The sequence below is a fragment of the Clarias gariepinus genome, chromosome 5, assembly GCF_024256425.1.
Source record: "Clarias gariepinus isolate MV-2021 ecotype Netherlands chromosome 5, CGAR_prim_01v2, whole genome shotgun sequence".
NCBI lineage: Eukaryota > Metazoa > Chordata > Actinopteri > Siluriformes > Clariidae > Clarias > Clarias gariepinus.
In genome coordinates, this window is record NC_071104.1 from 19,393,862 (window position 1) to 19,418,299 (window position 24,438).

The following is a 24,438-nucleotide window of genomic DNA, read 5'->3' on the forward strand; positions in this document are numbered from 1 at the left end:
TCATAACTCGAATGTTCATAAGTCAGGGACTCTACTTCTTTTCAAACATTATTACATATAAGGTTTAGGGATTGCCAAAATGTGTCAGTAAATTTTTTAGCCCAAATAAAACTTAGATCCTGCATACTTGCTGCTTGATTTTCTTTGTTTCACTTCATTTGCAGTCAAAATGCGGGAACTGGAAACATCAATATTACAAACCTCATCAGGCATTTCCCACATAAGTAAGAGTATAAATTCATAATGACATCCTTAAATATTTAGCAGTATATAAGATTAAAGGCTAACCTAGACACGCTTTGGAGCTAAAGACTGCTAGATTAGCCTTTAGCCTTTTATTGTATCTCTTTAAAAAGAAAATGGAATAAAGATGTAGAAATGGGTGAAGTTGGGCAAAACTGGTTGGGGCTAAGTATTAAAATGGAGGAGGGTTGGCTTGTTTAAACGATGGCCAATATGAAAAGGGAAAAAGGACCAACAGCAGAGAATGTTTTTTTCTTGTGTGATGTGTGTTCACACAGACTTGAGACTCTATCTAAAACAACAAAATTGTGAAGTGAATTTTGCGTAATAGCTCCCCTTTAATTCCCATCTGACTTCACTTTTCTTTGTGACCCGCCTTCCTATTTTTACTGTCCGAACTGAAAATAAGAGAAAAATAAGAAACCCTTACCAAGTACCAAAATGATCCCAAGACCTCAGTTATGTTTTTAAAATTGCTGCTGTAAACATTTTTAAATAAATTTTATACAAAAAAAAAAAAAGAAAAATGGCATGCTAATTTATTATTTGTGTTTCACAAGCATAGTTACAAATGATTAGAATTTGATAGTGATATGAATGTCGAAAGAAACACCATAGTCATCTATGACATCAGGTCTGGTCCTTTTCCTGCTGTCACTTTGGTGGCAATTTACTGTACAATCCTATTAAAATATTTTTTACTACCTCTAAATTTTATTTAAATTCATTTAAAGGGGAACATGGCAGTGCCATCAGTAACCCACCTTCCTTACAGTTCCAGGGCTCCCAATTCAATCTTTTGACAAACTAAATGCGAGTTATTTTTTCCATGAGTTGTTTACTTTTTTCCTAAGTTCTCCAATTTCTTCTTGTGGATTGGCTGTACTAAATTGTCCTAAGGTGTGAATGAATGTGTGACTATGTGTACGCGAGCATGGTGCCAGGATGTATTTCTCCTCACAGCATGTTCCAAGGACAGGCTCTGGCTCTACTGCAACCCTGAGACGGATTACTGAAGATGAAACAATGATAGATTTCTCCTCAGCATGACTAAGGTTTGCACAGCAATACCTAGTATATTATCTGTGCAGAATGACAGTGGAATAGACATGTGTGAAAGCGGAAGGTCTTGAGGACGATGTCTACCAACTACAGATGGATGAAAATCCTGACAGCCATTTATGCCTTTAGAGGGCTCCTTTGTCACTTGGGAAATGTGGCAGATCTGCAAATTTTGCCAGCGCCGGAGTCTGATATCCTTCAACCCAGCCAAGCAAGCAAAAACCCGCACAAACAAATGGGACTGAGTGAAACTCAGGCTGACACTGGCCACGGAAACATAAAAACCTTTTTCTGCCCCAGTTTGAAAACCTTTCCTTTCACACTATGTAAGAGAACAGAATAGCTCAGTTTGATCATGTTTAGGAATGATGTGAAAAGGATGAGCCTGAGTCATCATCATGATTTATTATCATTTACAATGTACAATATACAAAAATATAGAGTACCAAAATTCACAGTGTCTAAAAGGCAGTGATTACAGTCTACATCACATATCTAACAGTACCAATGGGTCAGTTGCATAGAAGGGCACCAAGCCTTGCGTGGATGGAGCGTCTCACTTTGTCAGCTTGCTCCTCGTCTGTTAAAAACCAGAGACCGGATTGGGAGTAATGAGACCACAAATTGGGCACACTGGGCAAATATGAGGAGACATATTTAGAATTTTATATTAGGTAAATGACTGTCATGATCCTATGTATAAAACATTTCATTGAAACCAATCATTTGTTCTTGTTAAACAGAAATGTACACACCATGCCTTAGTGATAGCGATACACTGCTGAGTGTCAGAGTGTAGGCGGTAAATTGAAATCACAGCGCACTCCAGGCCTTGTTATACAGCTGCAAATTAGCACTTGATTTTTATAGAGACATTTGGTAATATGACTCGTGACATCAGTATAACAGAATAACTGTTTAAATCTCTGCACGGTAGCACATATGATATATTTTGGAGTTGGACTGGATGCAATACCTCAGTTGGAAGTGAGTTTAAAGTTGTAAAACTAAAATTAGTGAGCAATAACTTTGGAACCTCACAAATCGATTCACCAAACCAGTCTGAATTAAACAGCATGGACACGTAATACATGTGAATGAAGTTTTAAATTGGATTTTGACAAAGACTTGGAGGAGTTCTGGTTGACTGCTACAGTGCAGGAGCACTATTCACTATAGTGACTCATTGACAAGCTCCATCCCCACACCGTGCCTATAGTTGGTATATACACAGCTGCTGCACATAATATTTTACAACTATAAGGCTTGTAAAAAAAACTGTTAGCTTTACAATATACTGTACATGTACATTACACTAACTTTTATTTTATGTGTCATAGTGGGGCATTACCTATGTACAAAACAAGCACTCGTGCTTAGCTTAACTAAAGGTCACCACTGACAGCATTCCTTCGACGAGCATAATAAAAATAGCTTTGTTCTTGAATGCCCCTAACAAACTAGGCTTATTTTAAATAATATTGTACCCCAACAAGATTCTCCAGGCTCTCATTCCTGTTTTACTGTCATAATTTTTTTATGCAGAACTGAAGAGTGCATTAGATACTGGATATAATGAATGAGATATAAAAAATTAAATAATGTGCATTCCTGCTTTATTATGCCCTTTAACACTGCATAAATTTGAGCTTGGTCATTCCTTTTAAGATGCCCACTGTATGTCTGCCTAGTTATATTGTCAAATTATGATGAAGAAAATGAGCAGGATGTGATTAAATGAGGAAATATTTGAATCACTTTTATCATAGCTTGAAGAACAAATTATGAATATTTGATAGTACGAGTAATGCTGTATAATTTCTTTTCACAATTAATGCTGTATAAATTAATGCCATATTTAAAAAATAATGATGGTTAATTCTCTAAAAAGTACAAAATAATACATCTAAATATAATAACTGGAACAAAATCAGAATATCCCATCAAAGTGTGAATTCTTTAAATAAACCCTAATATTCATCTATCCTACTTCATTTCCAAACAACTGTCAAATAATTTCCTCTTTAAAATATTTTAAAAAGTGCCAAGCTATCATTTTTTTCTATAATGTTTCAATAAAAAAAATATTGTCCAAGCTTGTTGTATTTAATACAACCATCAAGGCAAACCAATTGTTCAGAATACTGAAGTATGGTTCATATGAGATCCGAAGTGTAACACGGCAGAGACTGAAGAGTCATGGTGGTCTTTAGAGTCCAGGTACAATCCTATTGCTTCTTCCCCAGAGTCGACTTAAAAGTGGCACAATGGACTCCATCCTCTGCACTGTTTTGTAGACGCTCTCATACTGACTTCCTGACTGAGTAGGTTCTGCGTCCCCACAGCCTACTGTGGAATCTTGGGCCTTGCACAGATTCTGTTAATTCCTTTCTTGAACCATATTTTTTTTGCTTCCTTTCTTGGTGTGATATTTGCAAATATGTATCTTGAGCATATCCATTTTGGAATTCACATAAGAGTAGAGCCAGCTTACATAGTGGTCCTTTTTTATTTAGCCAGAGAACCATTTCAGTTAAGGATACCTTGAGTTTCACAGAGTTTAAATAATTGACATCAGTGTAGCTACACAATTTTACACATTCCCAAGATAGAATACCATCTGAAACACCATTAGCTGTGATTTATATGACATGCTGGTATCCTCCATGGTGGGATCGTAAAGACTCATGCGGAATAATCCAGAAGAGCACCTATACTCATCAGGTGCCGAGAGTGCATGGGTGGAGCACATGGTAAGAGTTTACAGGAAAAAAAAAGAAGCTCCACGCTGTCAGTATTCCCCATCACCATGGCAATATAGCCAGGGGGTGGGACACAGGTCTCAGCTGGGATTGTAGGTTCTGCAGGGTGAAGGGGAGGACTCAGGGCGATAGTCATATTTTCCTAGCGCTGTGGGGTAATAGGTGGTGGTGTAGACATTTGTCTGCTGGATTTGTGAAGGAAAGAAGTTGGTTCTTTCATCTGGCAGTAGGTTGTTCTTGTTTAGTGTCTATAGAGAATAGAAAAAAGGGTCAGTTAGGAAAAGGGTGAATATTGCGAAAGATCAACACCTTGTGCTCATATGTGAGAGAGATAGAATCCTACATGCCCTCAAATACCTGGGCACAGAACACAGTTCAGGGTCATGAGTGTAAGCACAGTCTGGCTAATCCAGCTAGCACTATAAATATCGGCAGCCCCTCAGAATGATGTTCCCAGCTGAGGATCTGAATAATTCAAAAGCAATAGACTAGCAGGTCATGGATGAAAGCAGAATATGAGCATTCTGGGATGCTCTTGAGAAATGTAATTTATGTCAACAGCTCAGAAGCAACAGCATCTCAGTAATTGGGGGAGGAAAAGTGTGCAATGTTCAGCTGTGATTGTAATGACTCGACCTCCCAGGCTGCCTGCCAGCTTCTAAACAATCACAATCATATAATGTAAAATATCATAAACAGTACAGTTTGTCAGATTGTAGGACCTTGGTGTTGTGTGCTTAAGAACACCCCCAATTATAACCATATTCATAAACAAGCACTTATCCTTATGTCACTGGTGACAGTAAGGACAAGACTGAATTTATTGTTCATATAACAGGAGACACATCTGCACCTCTTGTGATAAACAGCTGTGGTTTTGTCTCACCTGTCTTAGTCTCTGATTCTTAATCCTAATTACTGCATGTCTCTTAACGGATGTTGATCATCACACCTGTCATTAAGAGCCATTAACTGCTACCTCTGATTCTCCTTCCTGCATACAGATACGTCTAGAAGCACATGTCTAAGATGTCCAGGGCAGCTACGATCACCTTACTTGCATCCTTGCCTCGAAGGCACATAATGAGCTTAGAGTGAGCAGCGGGTACACAGCAGATCGATGGAAGTCATGACGAAAAGAGTACGCAGGTGTCAGAGCAAGGACAGGAGGTGTGGGAGAGTGAGCCGAGTCTGGCTAATTGGATGGGCTCGACAATCAGTCACAACCAGCTGTGGGAGTGCACTGGCCGGCTGCTGCTTAAACAGTCTAATGGAGCCTATTAACAAAGACAGAGCATGTGCCAGGAGCTCTGAGAACCAGCTAAACAAGGAGCCTCAGGCAGAGAGGAAAAAAACAGCTCTAATCTCTTTGCAATCACACTTCTAGAGATGTACTTTTTACACATAACAGACGATGGTTTCAATCCACCAAAACAAATTCGTCTAAGTTCAATGCTGTTGCTCAATGTTTCTGTCTAAGCTCAGTTGCCATCATAAAACTACTTGTTTTTTCAATTATAAAGCAAATCAGGGCTCTTCAAACCCAGTTCTGGAGGACCAGCATGAAGCATGGTTTGGTGATTCTTCTGCATAATCACAGCTGATTGAACTAATCTGTTAATTACCAGGTTCAGTGGGTGGGTTTACTGTAGGTGTTGGTGAATTACAATCTGGCCCTTCAGGAGTTGAAGAGCCCTAAATTACACGATGCATTGATCAATGAGAAGAGGAGGTCACACTTTGTCATTCAATATCATCTAAAGCAATATAAATACTGTATACAGTATATGGTATGTGTTAAATGCATTTAAAAAAGATTGTAGCAGTAAAGTTAGCAGGTTGTGAAACTATTCAAATAATTGAGTGTACACATTGCAAGGGTGCCATCCACTGAGTATGCATACCTTTGTAAAGTATTGATACACTATTTCCAGAATGACCACATATTTCTTCCTTATATCTCATTTCAGGGATAAGCTGCTATGAGGAGTTACAAAATGGTTGGAAACCAACTTACAAGAGAAAATATGTGGCTTGATTATTAGTGAAAAAGTACAATATGACAGGCTAAAATGAGCACACGGGTCAATTTAAACCTCCCAGTGCATGAGCAGCTTCATAAAACTGACATTTATGATAGCAGGACCATTGGATATAATGAATACTAAACTTAGACCTTCACACAGTGGAATGAAATAATAAGGCCTTTGACTTTTTCCCCCGAGCGCACACTATCCACTCCAAATGTTTAACACTAGGGCTAAACATTTTTTGGGGAAAAAAAACATTTTACAACTGTTTAGGACATCTGAATAGAATGTCCATAATTTCATTACGAAACAAATGCAGTGCATCTCAGATTTTTTTTCATAATTTAAACAAAAGTGAAACTATTGTATATTATAGATTCATTGCATGTAAAGTGAAATCTTTCAAGCCTTTTTTGTTTTAATTTGATTATTTTGGGTTTTGAGTTTAAGAAAATTATTATTTATACAGAATAAATACTGTGCATCTCTCTGTCTGGCGGCACGGTGGCTTAGTGGTTAGCACGGTTGCCTTGCACCCCCAGGTCCTGGATTCGTTTCCCGCCTTAGGTCTACAGTATGTGCATGGAGCCCGCATTAGGTCTTGCATAAGGAAAGTTTTTAGGGGGTGATTTACAGTATAAGCAATTTATTGATCTTGAAAAATGTGTTGTCTGCACAATGCTCCCTGTGCTTGGTGGGTTACCTCCGAGTTTTCGAGAGTGTGGTAGAAAAAGTGCACAAGAAACAGGGATGACTGCAGGCTTAAAAGAATTATCAAGCAAAGTCAATTCAAGACCTTATAAAAGTTGCAAAAGAAGTGGAGTAAGGCCGGAGTCAGTGCATCAATAGCCATCACACACAGCCATCTTCAAAAAAATTGGCTATACCTGTTACGTTCCCATTATTAAGCCACTATTGAACCAAAGAATGTCAGATGCATCTTACCTGGTCTAAGGAGAAAAAGAACTGGACCATTGCTGAGTGGTCCCAAATTCTCTTTTCATATGACAGTAAATGTTTCATTCATTTGGATTTCAAGGTGCCAGAGTCAGGAGGAAGAGTGGAGGGGAATCAGATAAACAAATTCCAAGTTGCTTGATAAAGTACAGTGTAAAGTTTCCATGGTCGGTGATGATTTAGGGTGCTGTGTTATCTACTAATGTTGGTCCATTGTGTTCAAAATCAACACAACTGTCCACCAGGAGATTTTAGAGCACTTTATCCTTGAGTCCGCTGACAAGCTTTATTGAGGTGCTGCTGTACATTTCCAGTAGGACCTAGCACCTGCCCACAGTACCAAAACTACCACTTACTGGTTTGCTGACCATGATATTAATGTGCTTGACTGGTTATCCAGACTCTATGAGATTCTATGGAGTATTGTCAAGAGGAAGATGAAAAAAAAAATCCAACCAAATGACAAAGACAAGCTGAAGGCTGCTATCAAAGCAACCTGGTCTTTATTAAAGCCTCAGCAGTGCCACTGTTTGTCCGCCTCCATGTCATTATGAATTGATTCAGTAATTCATATTAAAGGATTTAGAAAAAAAGGATTGAGTGGTTAATAAACATAATTTTTCCAGAATTTCTGTATTGTAAATCCTTTTCTGATTGATCTTAGAAAATATTCTAGTATTTCGAGATACTGTGAGATACTAGTTTTTAGTAATGATTAAATTAAAACAAAAAAGGCTTGAAATATTGTACTTTACATGTAATAAATCTAGAATATCAGAGTTTCACTTTTTAAATTAAATTACAAAAGGAAATTAACTGTTTTCATAATATTCTTATTTTTTTAAGATGCACTGTATATGCTTCAGTGAAATAATTTCAACACTGTTAAGAAAACTAAATGCAGCACAATTTCCACATACAGTAAATGACCCAAGGTCTCAAAGTGCTCGCATTATCATTTCGCATCCGATTCCCGGGTGATGCTGTAACCACTCTCAGCCGGAGGTCTAAAGGGAGCTGATTGGCAGAGCTCTCTCAGAGGGGAGGGATGAAAGAGACTTAGTAATCAGGGGTGTTTGTGAGCTCAGGCAAGCGGAAGGAGCGGATAGCGCTGTCCTCCTTGTGTCTTACACTGCTCCCACCAGTGTGTAAGCGAGCAGTTCGAAAAGATCCAGTCGGAGGAAACACGCGTTAGTCCTCGGCCCTTCTTACTGAGCGGTAGTAGTAGCTTAATGTGGGAGCCCCCTAGTGACAGGATACGACTAAAATAGGAAGAAAATCTGGGAAAAATCCAGTCCAGTTTTTAGGAGCCGATTCATAAGCAATTTATTGATCTTGAAAAATGTGTTGTCTGCACAATGCTCTATTAGCAAGGTCTCTGATAGAGTACGGCCATAACTCTTAGTTGTTGATAATATTATGTGTGTGTGTGTGTGTGTGTGTGTGTGTGTGTGTGTGCAAGCGTGTAAATAAAAGGTTTGGTTATAGACATTCTTGTGTTGCTTGAGCAGAATAATTAGCCAAAATGAGTGAAAGTCTGAAAATGCTGTTTATCACATTTTGCAGTCAAACTGTTCATATCTTAATTACACTGGTGGGAGGAAAGTCACATCGTACATTGTGAAGTTTTACATAACTGTACACAGCTAAGTTCTGTTAAATGTTTACTCCTATGTTTTGGAGTAAAAACTGGCTCTGAAATCTGCGAATTTACTTTTTGGATTTGATATATTATTATAAGATCTATTAAAACATACAGTATATTGCACAAAGAAAAATAAATATATATATAAATAAATATAAATATATATATATATATAAATAACTTGATAATTTCTATTATTTACAAGCAAATTATTCAAAAGAGGTTCTCTATTAAGTGTTTTACATTGAAAAATTATTATAAAAACAATTATAATTATGAAAACATTATTATATGATTTGTGATGTGAATGAGGAATGAGGAAAGAAATAGGAAAGCCAGTAATTAATGTTGTTTAAAATAAACCATGAGATTTTTTTTCCTGACAGAGAAATGATTAATAAATATTACATAAACCTACAGCACAGCTAAAAACCTAGGTATGACAACAACAAAAAAATGAACAGTGACATTGTACTTCCACTTCCATGTTACTCACGTTCAAATTTTTTATTGATTAAAGATGATATAATTATCCTCAATTTCTGCAAACTGAGAATGGATGATCTCACCTTGAACTCCATGGGTGTGTATTTCTCATTCTTTGGCGTGGTGTTGCCCTTGTAGCTGAGGTGGTTAGGGGTGGTAGGGTGGATTACAGCCGACTCCTGTGAAGGTTTGTGGAAGCGCTGACAGTAGACATACACTAGGAATGACAACAGGCCAGCTCCCAGGAAACATGAGACACCTGTCGCTATCAGATGCAATAGAGTGAACCCTGGGGAAATAAGATAGCCAAGGTTGACCACATGCAGACATTTAAAACATTAACTGTCTACAATTCTCCAAAGTCATTTGTTCAATGCTTTGCCACAACCATTCGCCCTCAGTCTGCCTATTCTGTGCAAAAAAATTACTTTTATTACATATTTAAAAAAAACAAGCAACACTACTGTATCCCTCATAGCGATCTTGATATTTTATTACCATGTTGTGTCAAAGTGTCTCAAGCTGCACTAGGACACAATCTTCTGATTAACAGAGGTGTGTGAAGAAGTGGTAATACTGCCGACTGGAGCCATAATGAATGAGCATGATGAAGGCGAAAAGGCATGGCTGCAATGCTCTAATTGGCCAATGAGACATAAGAGAGTGCCGCTCATTGGGGATGCTGGGTAATGAGCTGCCTGTGGTTGGAAAGGGCCCAAATTGGCATGGTCATGGCATCTCAAGGGCACTGCAGGGTACACACTGTGGCCTGGATCTGTGGCCTTAAAAAAGAACCGGGGTAGATTTTGTATATTTTGTACCTTACGTATATTTCATCTGATTGTGTGTGTCTTACTGGCAGGACCCGGAGTGTGGAGAATCACCTCAACACAAGAGCAGCGAAGCATCAAGGTGTGAATGCTCGTATTCGGCCCAGTATATTCTACCTCCTCTTTCTCAACTCTCTTTCTAGTACAATACTGAGAGTCAAGGAGAGGCAGAAGAGGCAGAAAAAATGTTTCGCCTAGCTAGTTTCTGTTATGTCCAGAGTGCTGCTTGAAAGATTAGGGCTGCAAGAACAGACTTTAATATGCACACATACATGCTAGGACATATACAGTATGTTGGTACATGAACACACCTGCACAAGTATGACGCAACATGCATTTGACAACACATTCTCCCTGTTTTTCTTTTTGTTTTTTTAATGAATAGGACATTGTTGATGAACTTACCCCCACATTGCTGGTCTTTATCATAGCCAGATGCCGGTAAAATCACTGGAAAGAAGGAATGAAATGACATAGTCATAACCTTTAAATTTCACACATGCAAGTAGACTAACACATTCCTATATTTTGGCTTATACTGCCAGAATGCGAATCATTGCTGTCCTCTGTTCTCTTCTGTGAACGGCAGCACTGCTGGAACTGGGCCAATGTGAAGACAAGCAATGACAGTCAGAGAGACACTTTCAGGCGCCGTGCACAGAGAATCCAATATAAAGAAGGGAATCTCATAAAAGCATTTCTTGGATATAGAGTGAAGCACTATACTTTTGGTACTTTAGTTTCAACACTGAGAACATAGTGTACATTGTGTTTCTCAATTTGGGAATTTCAATTACTAATATAAAACCTATTACAAAGATTATAGATAAGAGTAAGATTGATTAGCTGTAAGTAAAAACCTCAAATCAAAAAAGGATTTCAAGCCAAGTCAAGCAAAATCTGTTATAATGTCTGTCCGTGTTCATGCTTTTAAAGCTGAGCTCAAATACCCACAAGACATGTAATTCATGCCTGTGGGTGAGGGTGGGCCGTGTCAAATGAAAACACAAATCTTCTTGATTAATTAATTGCAAAATTGCCTGAAAGTCTCACAGTCCAAAAGAACTTATGATTTCAAACACTCACCCTAAAATTGCAGTGAAATTAGATGTGAGCCTGCCTTGTGACATAACATTAATATTAATTACAGCGCCTGATTTGCTTGATATTCCACACGGCTAACTCCTGCTGGAAATGTCAGTTCTCTACTTATAACACCCTCCTTTACTTTCACTGACCAGAATGAAGAACCAGCACAGGTAAACACATTATGGCTCATCAATCTTAATGAGTTTTAAAGAGGACAAACAATTATGATCATTAAAATAGCACAGTAGTACAACGGCGAATTGAAGAAATACTATTTAGCTGACAAGTTTTAAAATTGGTTGAATTGGACACACAATGCTTAACATATACTGTACATATGTAATAAATGCGTGATTTCAAGGACATTCAAGTGTGTGTGTGTGTGATCTCTCACCAGGAATCTCGTTGCAGTCCTTGTACTGGGTGGTGTTCCCCACACATGCAGAACCCTGATTGCCACACACCCGAGTGCGAGACTGCTGGCCTAGATCATCACACGCAGACCACAAGGTCCAGGCCATCCAGCCACCTGCTTGGACAAACATTCACAAACACATGCTTTTGGAGAGTTTGACCACACGTCTACGTGTAGTTATATTTAAGAAGTCTCAAGATAAAATACTTAAATAAAAAACAGGAAATAAATTTCGAATGCAGATTTTTTCTGCTTAGGAAATATTTTGAGGAAAACATATTATATCCATTGGTGTGCTGGAGAAAGGCTGCTGAACAGTCACAAATTTTATGATGCAGGAACGGAGTCAGCGGAGACAAAAGACATTCGACGGAGACAAGAGTCCTTTAAAGGGAACATTTAAAACATCTACATCTTAAGCTGCTTGCCGATGTGAAATATTCACAGCCATCATGGAAAGCAGCCTCCTTGTTTAATAACGATGCTGAGCTGTGCAGATAATTGCTACATCCATCTCTTTATTTACCTCAATCAAACAAAGTGTTTGCTTAGCAAAGTCAGGGGAAGAGGAAAATAATGAACAAGTGGAATTGATGGACTTAAAATGCGTCTCTTAATACACACGCTGCCTCTATACCTGCCCTATGCTCACTCTTAGTCCCAAAAGATCTTTAATCAAGTGATGCTGAAATGATATGTGTGCAGCTTCGGCAATCTCATTGGAGCCTGAATGAGAGCTTGCAAAGGGTCTTTAATCTGTAGCACCAGTTCTGGCTGATCACCAGGTTAGCATTTTAGGAGATGAATGTAGAAGGAAAGCAGCCACTCGGATGCTTGATTGATCTGTGCGCATACGTATGTGTGTTGTCACCTTTTTATAAACGGTAGCTGGCAAAAAGATCATATTGAGGTGTGTTTAAAAATCAATATTCCTAATTCATGTCCACACAAACAAATAGTTATGGGGAAAAAAATCACACAAAGAGTACACAAACAGGGTTAACATTTATTATTATTATTATTATTATTTCTTTAAGAAACTGTTGAGTCATTAATGTGATTAAAAGCATGGTTAATAGCATAATGTGTCAGAAAAGTGCAATGTGAAATCATTTATCACTATATCGACATTATGTCAACCACCTTTATTTTCTGCAACAGCAAACAGTTTTGTAAAGAGCCAATTAATTTCCTGTTTCTAGCTTAAGAACGCGCCCCTTCTTGTTATATACACATATAGGTATATGCAGACGTGTGGTTATATATATATATATATATATATATATATATATATATATATATATATATATATATATATATATATATATATATATATATATATATATATATATAATGACCGGCCAGGCATGCAGTCGTTCATGCTTTTTTTTAACCACAAGGAGCAGAAACATTTGCAATGCATCAACGCATTCAAGGAATACTAAGTGTGGTTTAAGATATGAATATGATATGGGTAAAAAACTAGACTAAGACAGCGCTTGTTAAATGCAAAAAGTGTTTTTATACCTTTTTTTTTTAAGCAAAACGCTTGCATTTGCACATGTCCAAGTCGAAGATTTGCTTTCTTCATAAATATTTGAGCTTCTCCTGAGCTGTATTTATAGAGTAAAAATTGCTGTTTAACTCTGCAAAGCATGACTACACACACACACACACACACACAAACACACACAAGGTATCTCTGTATCTGAAGGATCTTTTTAATGATCTGCTCAAAGCAGCGGGAACAGCTCTATACAGCTGACAGATGGCGTGCTTCTTTGAGATGATAAAATGGATGGACATAGATAAGACAAAAAAAATACATCTGTGTCTCTGTATCTTGTGCATACAGGTGGAGGCACTCCACATTGTAACTGACTTGTCAGGACCTGTGGCTCACTGTTGGCTATGACTTTAAGCAGTGAGTCAGTTTTGCTTTGTTGTTGGTCCTGATGGTGAGCTTACCCTGGCAGGTGTGTGTGTTGCACAGAGCCTCCTCTGTATGCAGCCCGATGCAGATGTCCCCTCCATGGGCAGGTGCGGGGCTTGTGCATGTGCGTGTCCGCTGGTAGTGGCCGCCACCGCATGGCACCGTACACTGTGACCATGACGACCAGCAAGACCAGGCCCCTTTCACTGAACAGACCAGACCCAAACATACACAACACACAAGTACAGGACGATCAGACAAGCAGGGAGACCAAAATGACAGGACACGAGGATAAGTAGACACACATTCACAGCGCAAAACACGATGCAGCAACCGTGCACAGGGACTTACACAGAGTGATATGAAAACAAACCGTCAGACAGTAACAAGCAAGGCACAGCGCAACAGAGGGAGGAATCGGAAACAATTGCAGCGCTGACAGATGAACAATTGCTATGAGGTTTAATGGGAATGCAGACACAGTAGAAAAGTCACATGTCTGCTTTTTTAAGCTGCTCAGCATTCTTGACTAGACTTCTGCAGCACTGGCCACACCTGTGCCCCACCATTAGAGCACTAACACACTGCCTTCACCTGTCACACAGTAACTGCTGCTTTATTGGCATTTCTGATCTGTGGCTAGAATCCTCTGGTGATGTTTCATAAGCTTGATGAAATGGAGAGTGGGGGGGGGGGAGCGGGTGGAGGGTGAGGAACACCTTTATCGGCCTGCAGTGAAAATCTCGATTTCCTCTAGTGGATTAGAGAGGAGGAACGGAGCAACTGTAAGGTGACGACCCTCAGTGAGAGGCCAACACACAACACACACAGTACAAGAGACTGATTAGGGAGCTGTGGAGAGAAAAACATTCTGTCCCTATTTTTCCTGGAGGTTTTCAATCCAAGTTCCATGTAATTAAAAATAAAGACGTACTGTACAAAGGTGTACAACCTCATCTTACAAATAGCTTTTACACATAACTACTGTTTAAAGGTATTAAACACAAAGACTTACTATGTATGTAATATACATTTCATAATTCTTAATGTAAAACTACTGTCCTACTCATTTTGTTTCCATACTCACAGCTAACTACAGAATTCCCTATTTCCATGCAACTCTCTGTAATGGCTGAAAACACAGAAGATGGTAAAGTGGTAAAGATTGATTTTGAAATGACTACAAACATGGTGGATACAATATTTCCTTTATAAATGTTTTAAATTATTGATGTAAATCCTTAATCTCTCTCTCTCTCTCTGTGTGTCAACAATGAGGATGCACTGGCATGTTGTAATTAATACAATAGGGAATATATCCATGAGTTTTCAAAACAAACAGTCTACTCTGTTTGCATTAAAAGAGGAGCAGATTCTATTCTAATTTTGTTTCTCATGATTAAACACTGTTAACGTAAAAATCCATAAACAGTGAAAAAGTAAATCAGAGTGTCAGGTAATCAGGGGAACAGATTTATTTTATGGTCCTGCTCCAATCTATCTGTGTTAATGATCATGAATTGTTAATTGTAAAACGTGCAAAACTGACAAAAAAGAGGGTTCTAACCACAAGCGTGTGGACCCAGTAGAGCCATCATCTCAGACACGCATTAGCAAAATAACCTAGTAATACACTTGGAACACATATTTTGCATATGTATGTCTGTATGTATGTCTGTATGTATGTCTGTATGTATGTGTTACCTGGGCATGACTGTGGATTGCAGTCCTGGTACTCTACAGGAGTTCCTCTGCAGGCATTGGGAGAGCTCTTGCCGTCTATGCCAGTGCAGGTACGTTTGCGGGAGCGATAGCCTCTAGCACATTCCTGACTGCAAGAAGTCCATGACTCCCACAATGACCAGCTGGAACCTGTGAGTCTCACGCCAGGAGTCCTGAGAAGCTCGTCCACGAGAGCTGCAATATACACATTGTACGCATTTAACCTTTTTAAAAGCTAAATCCTGAAGCCAATCATAATATACAGCACTAACCATGGATCAGATTCTCTATGAAAAATAAGCTGTTGGGGAAGTAAACAACTTGGCATTTAAATTTGTGTTGCATACCCACAGGTGGGAAGGTGGCACACCGTTGCTGCCTCATATTTCTTTATCTCCTAGGTCAATCCTGAGCTCAGGGTATTGTCTGTGCAGTTTTGCATGTTCTGTCTTTATCAGATTCCTCCCACCTACCCGAGCCTTTTCCTGACCCAGACTAAGATGACACACTATTGACTGAATATGTAAACTCATTATAAACAATTTTATGTTCTTTTCTCAGTACGGGAAAACATTGAACTTTTGTCTCTAGGTACCACCCAGTATGCTAAAGAGATATATATATATATATATATATATATATATATATATATATATATATATATATATATATTTATATATATATATATTTTTTTTTAAATAAATTGTCTGTATTCCTTAAAAGAAAAGCATCTAGGTAAAATACAGAAAACTGCTTCATAAGTAACCTCTCATACAACTTCAAACAATGCAACATTTCCCCCTGTTGCTTTCTCTCTCTCTCCTACACCCTTAATGGATGAAGACCTAACCTCTAATTTATAGAGTAGATGTCATGGCTCAGAACATGCTGCCCTTTTCATTGGTAATTCAAGGTTGGCTAGGGCACCTAGTCATGCTGTGTTTTACTGCATTTCGACAGAACACTCAAGCTGTTCTGTCCAACCACCTACACATGGAGCTATCCTTTTACCATGGCTCCAACTCCCCCTAATGCACTCAATGCATGGTGTCAAGTATGGCCCACTTCTCCCTGACTTCTGGCAGGAATTTATAGTTAATCGATGTGTGGGCTGACACCCATAACATGGATGGTCACTGAACTGTGTTTCTCGGCTGTCACCTAAGTGGAGAAAATGCCTCACATTCACACACGGCATAATCCTTAGATAAAGATAAAGACCGAACCACTACAACAGACTGAAGGCATTTAGGAGGATCTGTTGTTAAATCTCCTCTGGTGACATAGACTAATGCAGTAAGCACTTTGAAGGCAGAAAGTAAGGTTTATTGTTTTCCCAGCCCTGACTAGTTTGATAAAGTCATGTATATGTGAATGAAGCGCAGTGGCTCCCTGGAGTAATTGCGCATTGTTACTCGGAGTAGGGTTTCAATAAACAATCTCCTCTCTGGAGTCTTAGAAACGGCATGGCAGCAAGCTACTTATTTCCCACTTCATGAGGGCTTGGATTGCTGAAGCGTGTGATATCAGAAAAAAAAAAAAACGTGCATGACTTCAGCACTCACAGTCTGTGTCACAGGTGACCGTGCCATCGTTGGGACAGAAGCGTGTCTCCACCTTCCTTTTACCCAGCTGGAGTTCGTGTGGATCTGCCAGGTGCGCCCGACAAATGTAGCGCATCCTTTGCTCTTGGCGTGCACCACCTTGAGTTACATTGACTGGCACCCATGGTGTCCACGGAGTGTTCCGCCTCACCTCAGGACATGACTCCAGATTACAGGCCTGGTACTCCTACAGAATGACAAAGGGGCAGGGATGTGACCAGTGCAAAAACGTGTCTTGCCCCAGTGGACAGTCATGATGCTTAATCAGAGATACCCCGTGGCTCAGCAGTGCTGATTCATGTGTGGAAACTGTTACAACTTGATAGCTCACTACCACACACACTCTGGGAAGGTGTTTTAGTTGCTTGTGAGGAAACATAATTTGATTTTTAATAAAGTAAATTACATCAGCATTTAATTAATTGCAGCTATTGCAGCTCTTCAGTCTGAGAACATGCGCACTTGTGAACATCAACGCACACACACAAAGATTAAAAAACTCTCATGCTGTAAATGAGGGGCAACTGTGAAGCGAGCATCTATTCTTCAACATGATTAATTATTCTAATTGTTCAGTAGCAGCAGGATCTATCATACTGTTCTGTACTTGGTATGCTCATCATGGACTTCAGGTACATTCTGCGATTTTACTCTACTGTTAAAATGTGTCCAGGGGTATTTGCTTTCTTAGGAATGTGCAGCTGGACTTCCACTCAGCATTTGTTTCAGGACTGAGTGCTTCACCACTGGGAGAGCTTCTGGGTTATCATGGACAGACGGCATTTCAGAAAGCTGAGTCTCAGCTGGACATCGAGAGACAAAGGAAGAAATATGGAGAGTAGTGGAAGAGAGAGAATCATGTACCAGAGCACAGCCTGGGCAGCTGTTTCCATTCTCACAGTTCCTAGAGCGAGAGTGCACTCCTCCCCCACACTCAGCACTGCACTTAGACCAGGGTGACCACGACGACCAGAAAACAGGCTGAGGGCAGGGAACCTTATCATTGCAGAATCTGCAAAGGAAGAACAAAGCAGATTACCTTACTTACATCCAAAGATGCTCATTACTGTGGCCTTATATCACGAAACATAAAATGGAGCACAAAATGATGACTTCAAAAAAAATATATCCGTGGAGCACTTTAACATCAAAGGAAATACTGAAATCTGCAGAAAATGGTTTGGTGTAATGCGAGATACCCTGTTACATCACAGGTTTCACAGTAAATGAGGTGTCAGGAAATCAGCTGTACAACATAAACATGTTTTATTTCATCAGTCTCCTCCAGCCTCAAGTGTGTAGTGTAGTGGGCGAGAGTGCTCTACATTCTCTGTCTCTAACCTCTGTTCTCTGGCTTGACCCACACACACTCGGCCGCCGTGTCTGGGCGAGGGGTTGTTGCAGGATCTCTGGCGCACCTCGAAGCCAATCTCACAGCTGGTGCTGCACTGACCCCATGATGACCAGGGAGTCCAGCCACCATTCCTAAGAGACGACAAAGACAAACTTTTTGTTTGGATTTTTTTCCTCCAGAAAGTTAGATGCTAACATACCACAGTGATTTGAAAAAGAGTGAGACTCAATGTGCAAATGCATTCTGTTAATTTGCCTAAGTGCCTTGCTCCTGTGTAGCACTTCTCAAAAATAAATTGCCACTTTCTGGGCAAACACTATTTAATTTTGTCACCTCACATTGAATCTTACATAACTTTGTATTAGATACTCTTATGCAGAGTACAGTTCCTGTGTGTTAAAAACATCAAGCACTTTTAAAGGGCAATTCTTTCGTATGACCAACCATTTTAAATTCAGTAGGAGCAAAAAAAAATAATTTATGCTCAGCATATGATAGCATTGAAGTGTGCTTTGGCTGTAAGCATAGTCAACTGAAACTGCTGTTACCTTGAGCAGTTGGCCACTTCCATAGTAGGACCCTCACACATTTTTCCCCCACAGAGGGGTGGAGGGCTGTCACATGCCCTAGAACGACAAAGGCAAGCACTGGTGCCATCGCCATCATCATGGCTGCAAGGCTGCCATGGAGTCCAGGGGCCATAGGCACCGTCCGTGGTTTGGTTCCGGAGCTTGAATAAGACACATGTGTTTATGTAAATGAGAGCACAGAACAGTGGAAATGCTTTGCTTCACCACAACCAGAAACAGACTCTGCTCACAGACACTTGTTCACAAATGACTTTGAAAGGACAACTTCTACAAAAAAAAAAGTAAAGCAGAGGCCAATTCATTCATGTGGTGAGCCACCCTTCATGCATCAGCAAGTGTTCATCTCTTACCGGGCACGCAGTGATGTTCTGGAACCATTGGCTCATATTGGAGCTATCCTCAATTGTAGTGCAGCGTCGCTGCTTTCTGTCCCAACCACAATATGGGTCTCTGGCACCCAAGCACATCCTGGAAAACAGAGAGAGATGCAAATGATACTACATGAATATATACATTTCAACCAGCCACTGTAGCTAAACAATCAGCTTACAATCAGTCCTAACTATTCTGCTCTTAATCTCATGTGTGCATATCTTTTGATAAACAAGTGTTCCCCTAGAAGGGCTAGTAGGACTTTGTATATTCCCCTCACACCGCTGAAACAGAGATTAAATATCTACGCTGATGAAAAAGCACCTGCCTAATGAGGTGTGATTAAATCTAAACTCACTAATGAACTTAAGCCATGATACACAAATAGGGTGCAGGAATGCAGGCCAGCATGGCAGTAAACCCGAGAGCAAATACCGCGCCCCAGTTGAACCATTAGCCTGAAACACTTTTATTTCTGGCACAAGCAGATTGTTTTGTTTGGATGCTGTGGCTAGTGGTCCAATCTTGAGATTGGAGAAAACAAACAGTGTTTAAGAATGAATGCCAGTAAAGAAAAAAGCCTGACAGGAAAACAAACACAGCTCGTTGAAGAATAATTCCTGCTCTTCTACAGTTTGCTAATATGTGCTAATACAACAAACATCCATGTCCTCTACATATGAAAGCAGACGCAGAACGTGTATAAATCAGGATATATATATATATATATATATATGATGGACATAAGGGGAATATACAGTAAGGGGATCATTTTAAACAGTAAGGGGACACTAATTTTAAAGAAGGTTGCATGAGTTTATCTGTCCATCTACCTCAGACACCTGGTACTGACTCCTGTGTTGGCTGGCAGTTGCACTAACACGTGTAAGGCATAATTAAATAACACGGGTCCTGTCAATTAAGGACATCTTAGGGAAGAAAGAGAATAATAATGGCTATCTGGTGCAGAAGGCTCAATTACCCCCAGTTACCAAAGGTAGACAGGCAAGCCCACAGGGCTCTAACCTGCAAGTAAAACCCATTTAAGCGAGAAGCTAGTGCCTGTCTTATTAATTACAGAGCAGAAATCCACTCCCATGAATCGGGGGGCTCTAAGCAGCAGCCAGCCATGTAAGCTCTTAAGACTGTGAAAATGCAACAGCTCAAGGGGAATGCTGATTTGACAGTTTGAACTGGAGGGCTGGCTCATGGTTAGCCAATGAACATGCAAACATCTTAGAGCACCTGCAGGCCATGGCTTGGCACCGGCATCTGCCAGCTGACTCCCAGAGAAAAATTAAAGGCCATGATTGTGAAATGTATGTTTGTGAAACGATTCAGATTTGACAAAAAAAAAAGGGTGTGCAAACACAAGGGTAAATGCAAATGTTTCATCTCTGTCCTGTGAAAAAATGCTGTCACTGAAAGAACAAAACAAAACAAAACAAAACTGTACAGTCATCTTGATAGCTCAGCTATTTTAAAAACAGCAGGTCATGCACATTAGTTTGGGCTGAGCAATGTCTTGGTACTGTATCATAAATAGAAGTTCAGCAAAAACAACCATCAGCCATCTGATGTATGTGTACCTGAGTCAGGAATTAGGTGGCACGAGTGACATCTCTAAGTGGCACAAGCTACTTTTGTGTGGTGTGTTGAGCTTGCTGATAGACCAATACATCATCCGCAAAGCCACATGGCTTGTTAAATTTTAAACAGCATACAAGGAGAAAATAACTAACACATAAAACAATGTGGCATGACGACTGATGGAACGTAATAAATCTCATCTATTCCCTGCAAGTGTAATGGATGTTTTAAAGAGATGAGGACGGCTATAAAATTCTGTCCTTTTTTTATATGCCTTTTAAAAAAAAGAAATATTGAAGGCAGATAGCTATCACTGTCCCTTTATCATCAAACCTGCCCTCATCATCATAAATATGACAGCTGGTCAGACTTTCCACTGTGAACAGATCAGGAAAGGCAAACCTTTAGGCACGCAGCACACAGCGCTATGGTTTATGGTCTTGCATAAACAACGCAGTTTGGCAGGGCTGTAAGCTTAGCCACTAATTTGAATTTATTATCAGTATTTTGTACATTGCCTCAGTGATTCTACTTCCACCTAACAGACACTAAAAGGAATTCTTGATCTACTGGTCTTGATGTATGTGGTCTAAAGGTTAGAGAGCACCAGAGCGTTATCTGTAATCAATGACAGGGTTTTTCATTTCTCTCTTAATTACTGGTGAACTGGCTGAGAAAAGCCATCAGATTCTTCACATCAATCTTGTTCCCGGACTTTAAAAGCTGTTTGGAGGACGGACGGCTCCTTGCTGGTCCCATAAACCTAGGCAAGATAGCTGTATGAAGGCTCGGTTAGCACTTTTAATGAGTTATCACTGTTGGAGTTTGTCAGAACTTGAGGGCAAAGAGCTGGAGACATATTGCCTGACTGAATAAATGCTGAGAGTGAGCATGAAAGAGAAATGGCTTCAATATTGAAAGTCTGCAAAAGGAGACTCAGTTAAAAGCCAAACATTCTCCGGTAGTAATAAATACCTTCACTTTCTGATTACTTTCTTCCCCTCCTTCTCTGCCTTTTCCTGCTCCTAGACTTCCCCCAGTGCTGGGCTGAGTGCTCCAATAGGCTGTGCTGATGTGAGCTCTTAACCACTGTATTCTTTAGCACCTTCCTGACAAACTGGCAGCAACAAGTCATATATTTTACCGGCCAGGGTGCCCCTGAGAGCCCCGCAATAAAGCTCTGCTCATGCAGGTCTCATTCAGAATTTCATGACAGCCACAGGTTGAAAAAGAGTTAAAGTCACCTTTATTAATTAACATGAAGTATTTTATAAATTCCAGCTAGAAACAATTGTTTAGATTAGGCCAGGTTTAGTTGCATCATGAAAACTAGACTGCTGCTATGTTCTCTGCTAAATGCATCGAGGTACTGTGGCAAGTAACTAAGGCTACACATGCTTGATGCCTTAACACTTTTTTTGTGGCTAGAGGACCATAGTTTTTCATTTAACAAGCTGAAAAAAGCTGGCCACATCTGTGGTAGTGGGAAACCCAGGGGAAAGCTATAAAAACCATTTGTGGTTTACCAGGCAAAACATGTGGTTTGTGATGTTATGTTGTTCAGTAAGTTAAAGCCTGAGTGTGAATTCTTTTTTTCCGCTTTCAGTGACACCGTATCATTGGGTATAATGTCTGGATTTTCTTCCCACATATTCCCACAATTAACCTAAACATACACACTAGATACAGTTTGCAGCTTCCTAAATGTTTTATTCCCATCGGCAGTGCACAACTGAAGCAATGGGCATGTTTACTTGGTCTTGGTGGAATGTTAAGTGAGACACCACCCTAAGTGACAGTCATTTTACGTAACAGTTTTTTCAGCTTCTTGTCAGTACGCACAGAGGGCAGCAGGTAACGGGGATTATACAGATCTTCTTGCTGTCATGGACGTTGCCAGGACCTCAGCAGTCAGATTCTCCAGGTATTTACAAGGGCCGTTCATGTGAAACCAGAACGTATGATAAAATTTCTCGTGAATAAAGGCATAAAACCGACTGACATTTACAGAAGACGTCAAGCACAGTATAATGATGAGACACTTAGTCGCAGTAAAATATCTAAATGGTGCAAAGGTTTTAAAGAGGCCTGTACATCAGTGAATGTTTATCATGGCTTGCAGCCCCCCCACATCACTGGAGCTGGGAGTTTTCACCACATCTCCTGTACAATCCTGACCTCGCTCAAAACTATTTTGTGCTATTGAAGACATTCCTGGGAGCCCAGAATTTCATACATGAAGCAAGCAGTCCACCATAGGTCCAGCGTACTGAGAAAACCTTATACCTTGATGGTATCCAAGCACTAGGGTGCACTGAGATAAGTGTATTAATGTAGCAGGCGGTTATACAGTATAGAGAAATAAAGCTATTTACTCTTATTAAAGGTAAAAGTAGTTACTCTTATAACTGTGTTCTGTGGTTCTGCATAATCAAAAGTCTACAATTATATAACTATGGGTAACCTGTCTGCTTCCATGATTCATCAGTAGGCAAGACTGTGTACTTGACTGACTGCCACATTCACCCGAAAGTTATAACTTGCTTCCTTCCACCTGCACCAGTACTGCTTCTTTGTCCTTTGGTGTTGGCAAGAGCCAATAGGTGAACAGCACTCGTTCAGGAAGGTGCTGCTCCCATACATCAGCCCCTACTGCATCAAACTCTGTGTCCATTTCTCCATTTCCTAAGATGCAATCACCCTCTCTCACCCTTGCTAAAGCTTGCTGAAGTGGATTGATGTGGCAGAATGGCTGGCCTTGCTTTCCGGCCAAACAGCAGCCCAAGTGGATTAAATTAGTTTCTTACTGGAAAGGCGTGAGACTGGGGAAAGAGGTGTTAGCAGAAAGTGGAGTACTTAAAGGTCAAACGTGATTACTCAGACCATAGCCACTACCGACAGGAAAACTTTGCATTAGTCACTAATGAACAGTTATATAAAGACAAGGGGAATGATTGAAAGACTTTGGGATGCCTGCAAATTTTAGAAAAGCCTGTGTTAATTCATACACACGTTTGCTCTATCTTTTAGAGATTGCAATTCTGATACCTGGCTGATGAGCCAGCTAGCTGGCAGCCTAGAGAACAAATTGGTCACACTCTTTAAAGGGGAATGGATGGCATGCTTACACTTCCACATCCAACATAGTGACGCTAACAAATCATGGGCGTCTGTGAAGTCACGTAAGCAAAAGGGAAAGATAAATCTTTCCTCTAAGTGTGTTATGCTGATCACTAACGTTGAAAAGATGCAGTTAGTGGCTTTACGTGCTTCTGAGGAAGCTGTCACTGACGGGGGTTGGGAAAAGGACACTGGGACGGGTGGGAATTAGACACTATTAAATTAGGAATCTAAAAAAAGACGAATTTTAGACCTGTTGTTTAGCCCTAATTTTTCAAAGAGGTGTTCAAATAAAGCGATAAGAAATATAAAGTACATGCTTTATAAATGCCAGGGATATTCTCCCATAAGAAAAGTAAAGAATTACACTTCAAATAACTGGCATAACCAAAATTACAATTATACATTCATCTTCTTTTTCATCATCACATCAAAGCATATAAGGATAAACCTCCACTACTGTATAGTTGGATGACTACTTGTCAGATTTGATTTGTCAATTTGTCCTTTAAATGCCTGGTTTTAAAAATGTCTGCTCTCACTGTTCCTGTACACTTACCTTTATTCCACACCACAATCACTCATCCCTCTCAAGATGCACATTCATGAGTGTTATTTTGTTCTCTGTTAGATA

The 24,438-nt window shown here is 39.8% G+C and overlaps 1 protein-coding gene across 4 annotated transcripts in view; it reads right to left on the reverse strand.

The window, feature by feature from the left end:
- Nucleotides 1-1,695: 1,695 nt before the first annotated feature.
- sema5ba (sema domain, seven thrombospondin repeats (type 1 and type 1-like), transmembrane domain (TM) and short cytoplasmic domain, (semaphorin) 5Ba) overlaps nt 1,696-24,438 on the reverse strand; it is a 102,486-nt gene continuing 79,743 nt past the window's right edge. For 2 of the 4 annotated variants that reach the window (XM_053495924.1, XM_053495925.1), the window contains exons 13-23: nt 19,073-19,190; nt 18,681-18,862; nt 18,120-18,263; nt 17,643-17,790; nt 16,740-16,965; nt 15,157-15,369; nt 13,488-13,658; nt 11,499-11,636; nt 10,421-10,465; nt 9,269-9,474; nt 1,696-4,315 (exon numbers count right to left, since the gene is read on the reverse strand). In XM_053495924.1, the coding sequence (XP_053351899.1) occupies nt 4,148-4,315; nt 9,269-9,474; nt 10,421-10,465; nt 11,499-11,636; nt 13,488-13,658; nt 15,157-15,369; nt 16,740-16,965; nt 17,643-17,790; nt 18,120-18,263; nt 18,681-18,862; nt 19,073-19,190 (1,759 nt within the window). In that variant the 3' untranslated portion in view covers nt 1,696-4,147. The remainder of the gene's footprint in view (nt 4,316-9,268; nt 9,475-10,420; nt 10,466-11,498; nt 11,637-13,487; nt 13,659-15,156; nt 15,370-16,739; nt 16,966-17,642; nt 17,791-18,119; nt 18,264-18,680; nt 18,863-19,072; nt 19,191-24,438) is intronic. The other 2 variants (XM_053495926.1, XM_053495927.1) reach the window with 2 other exon arrangements.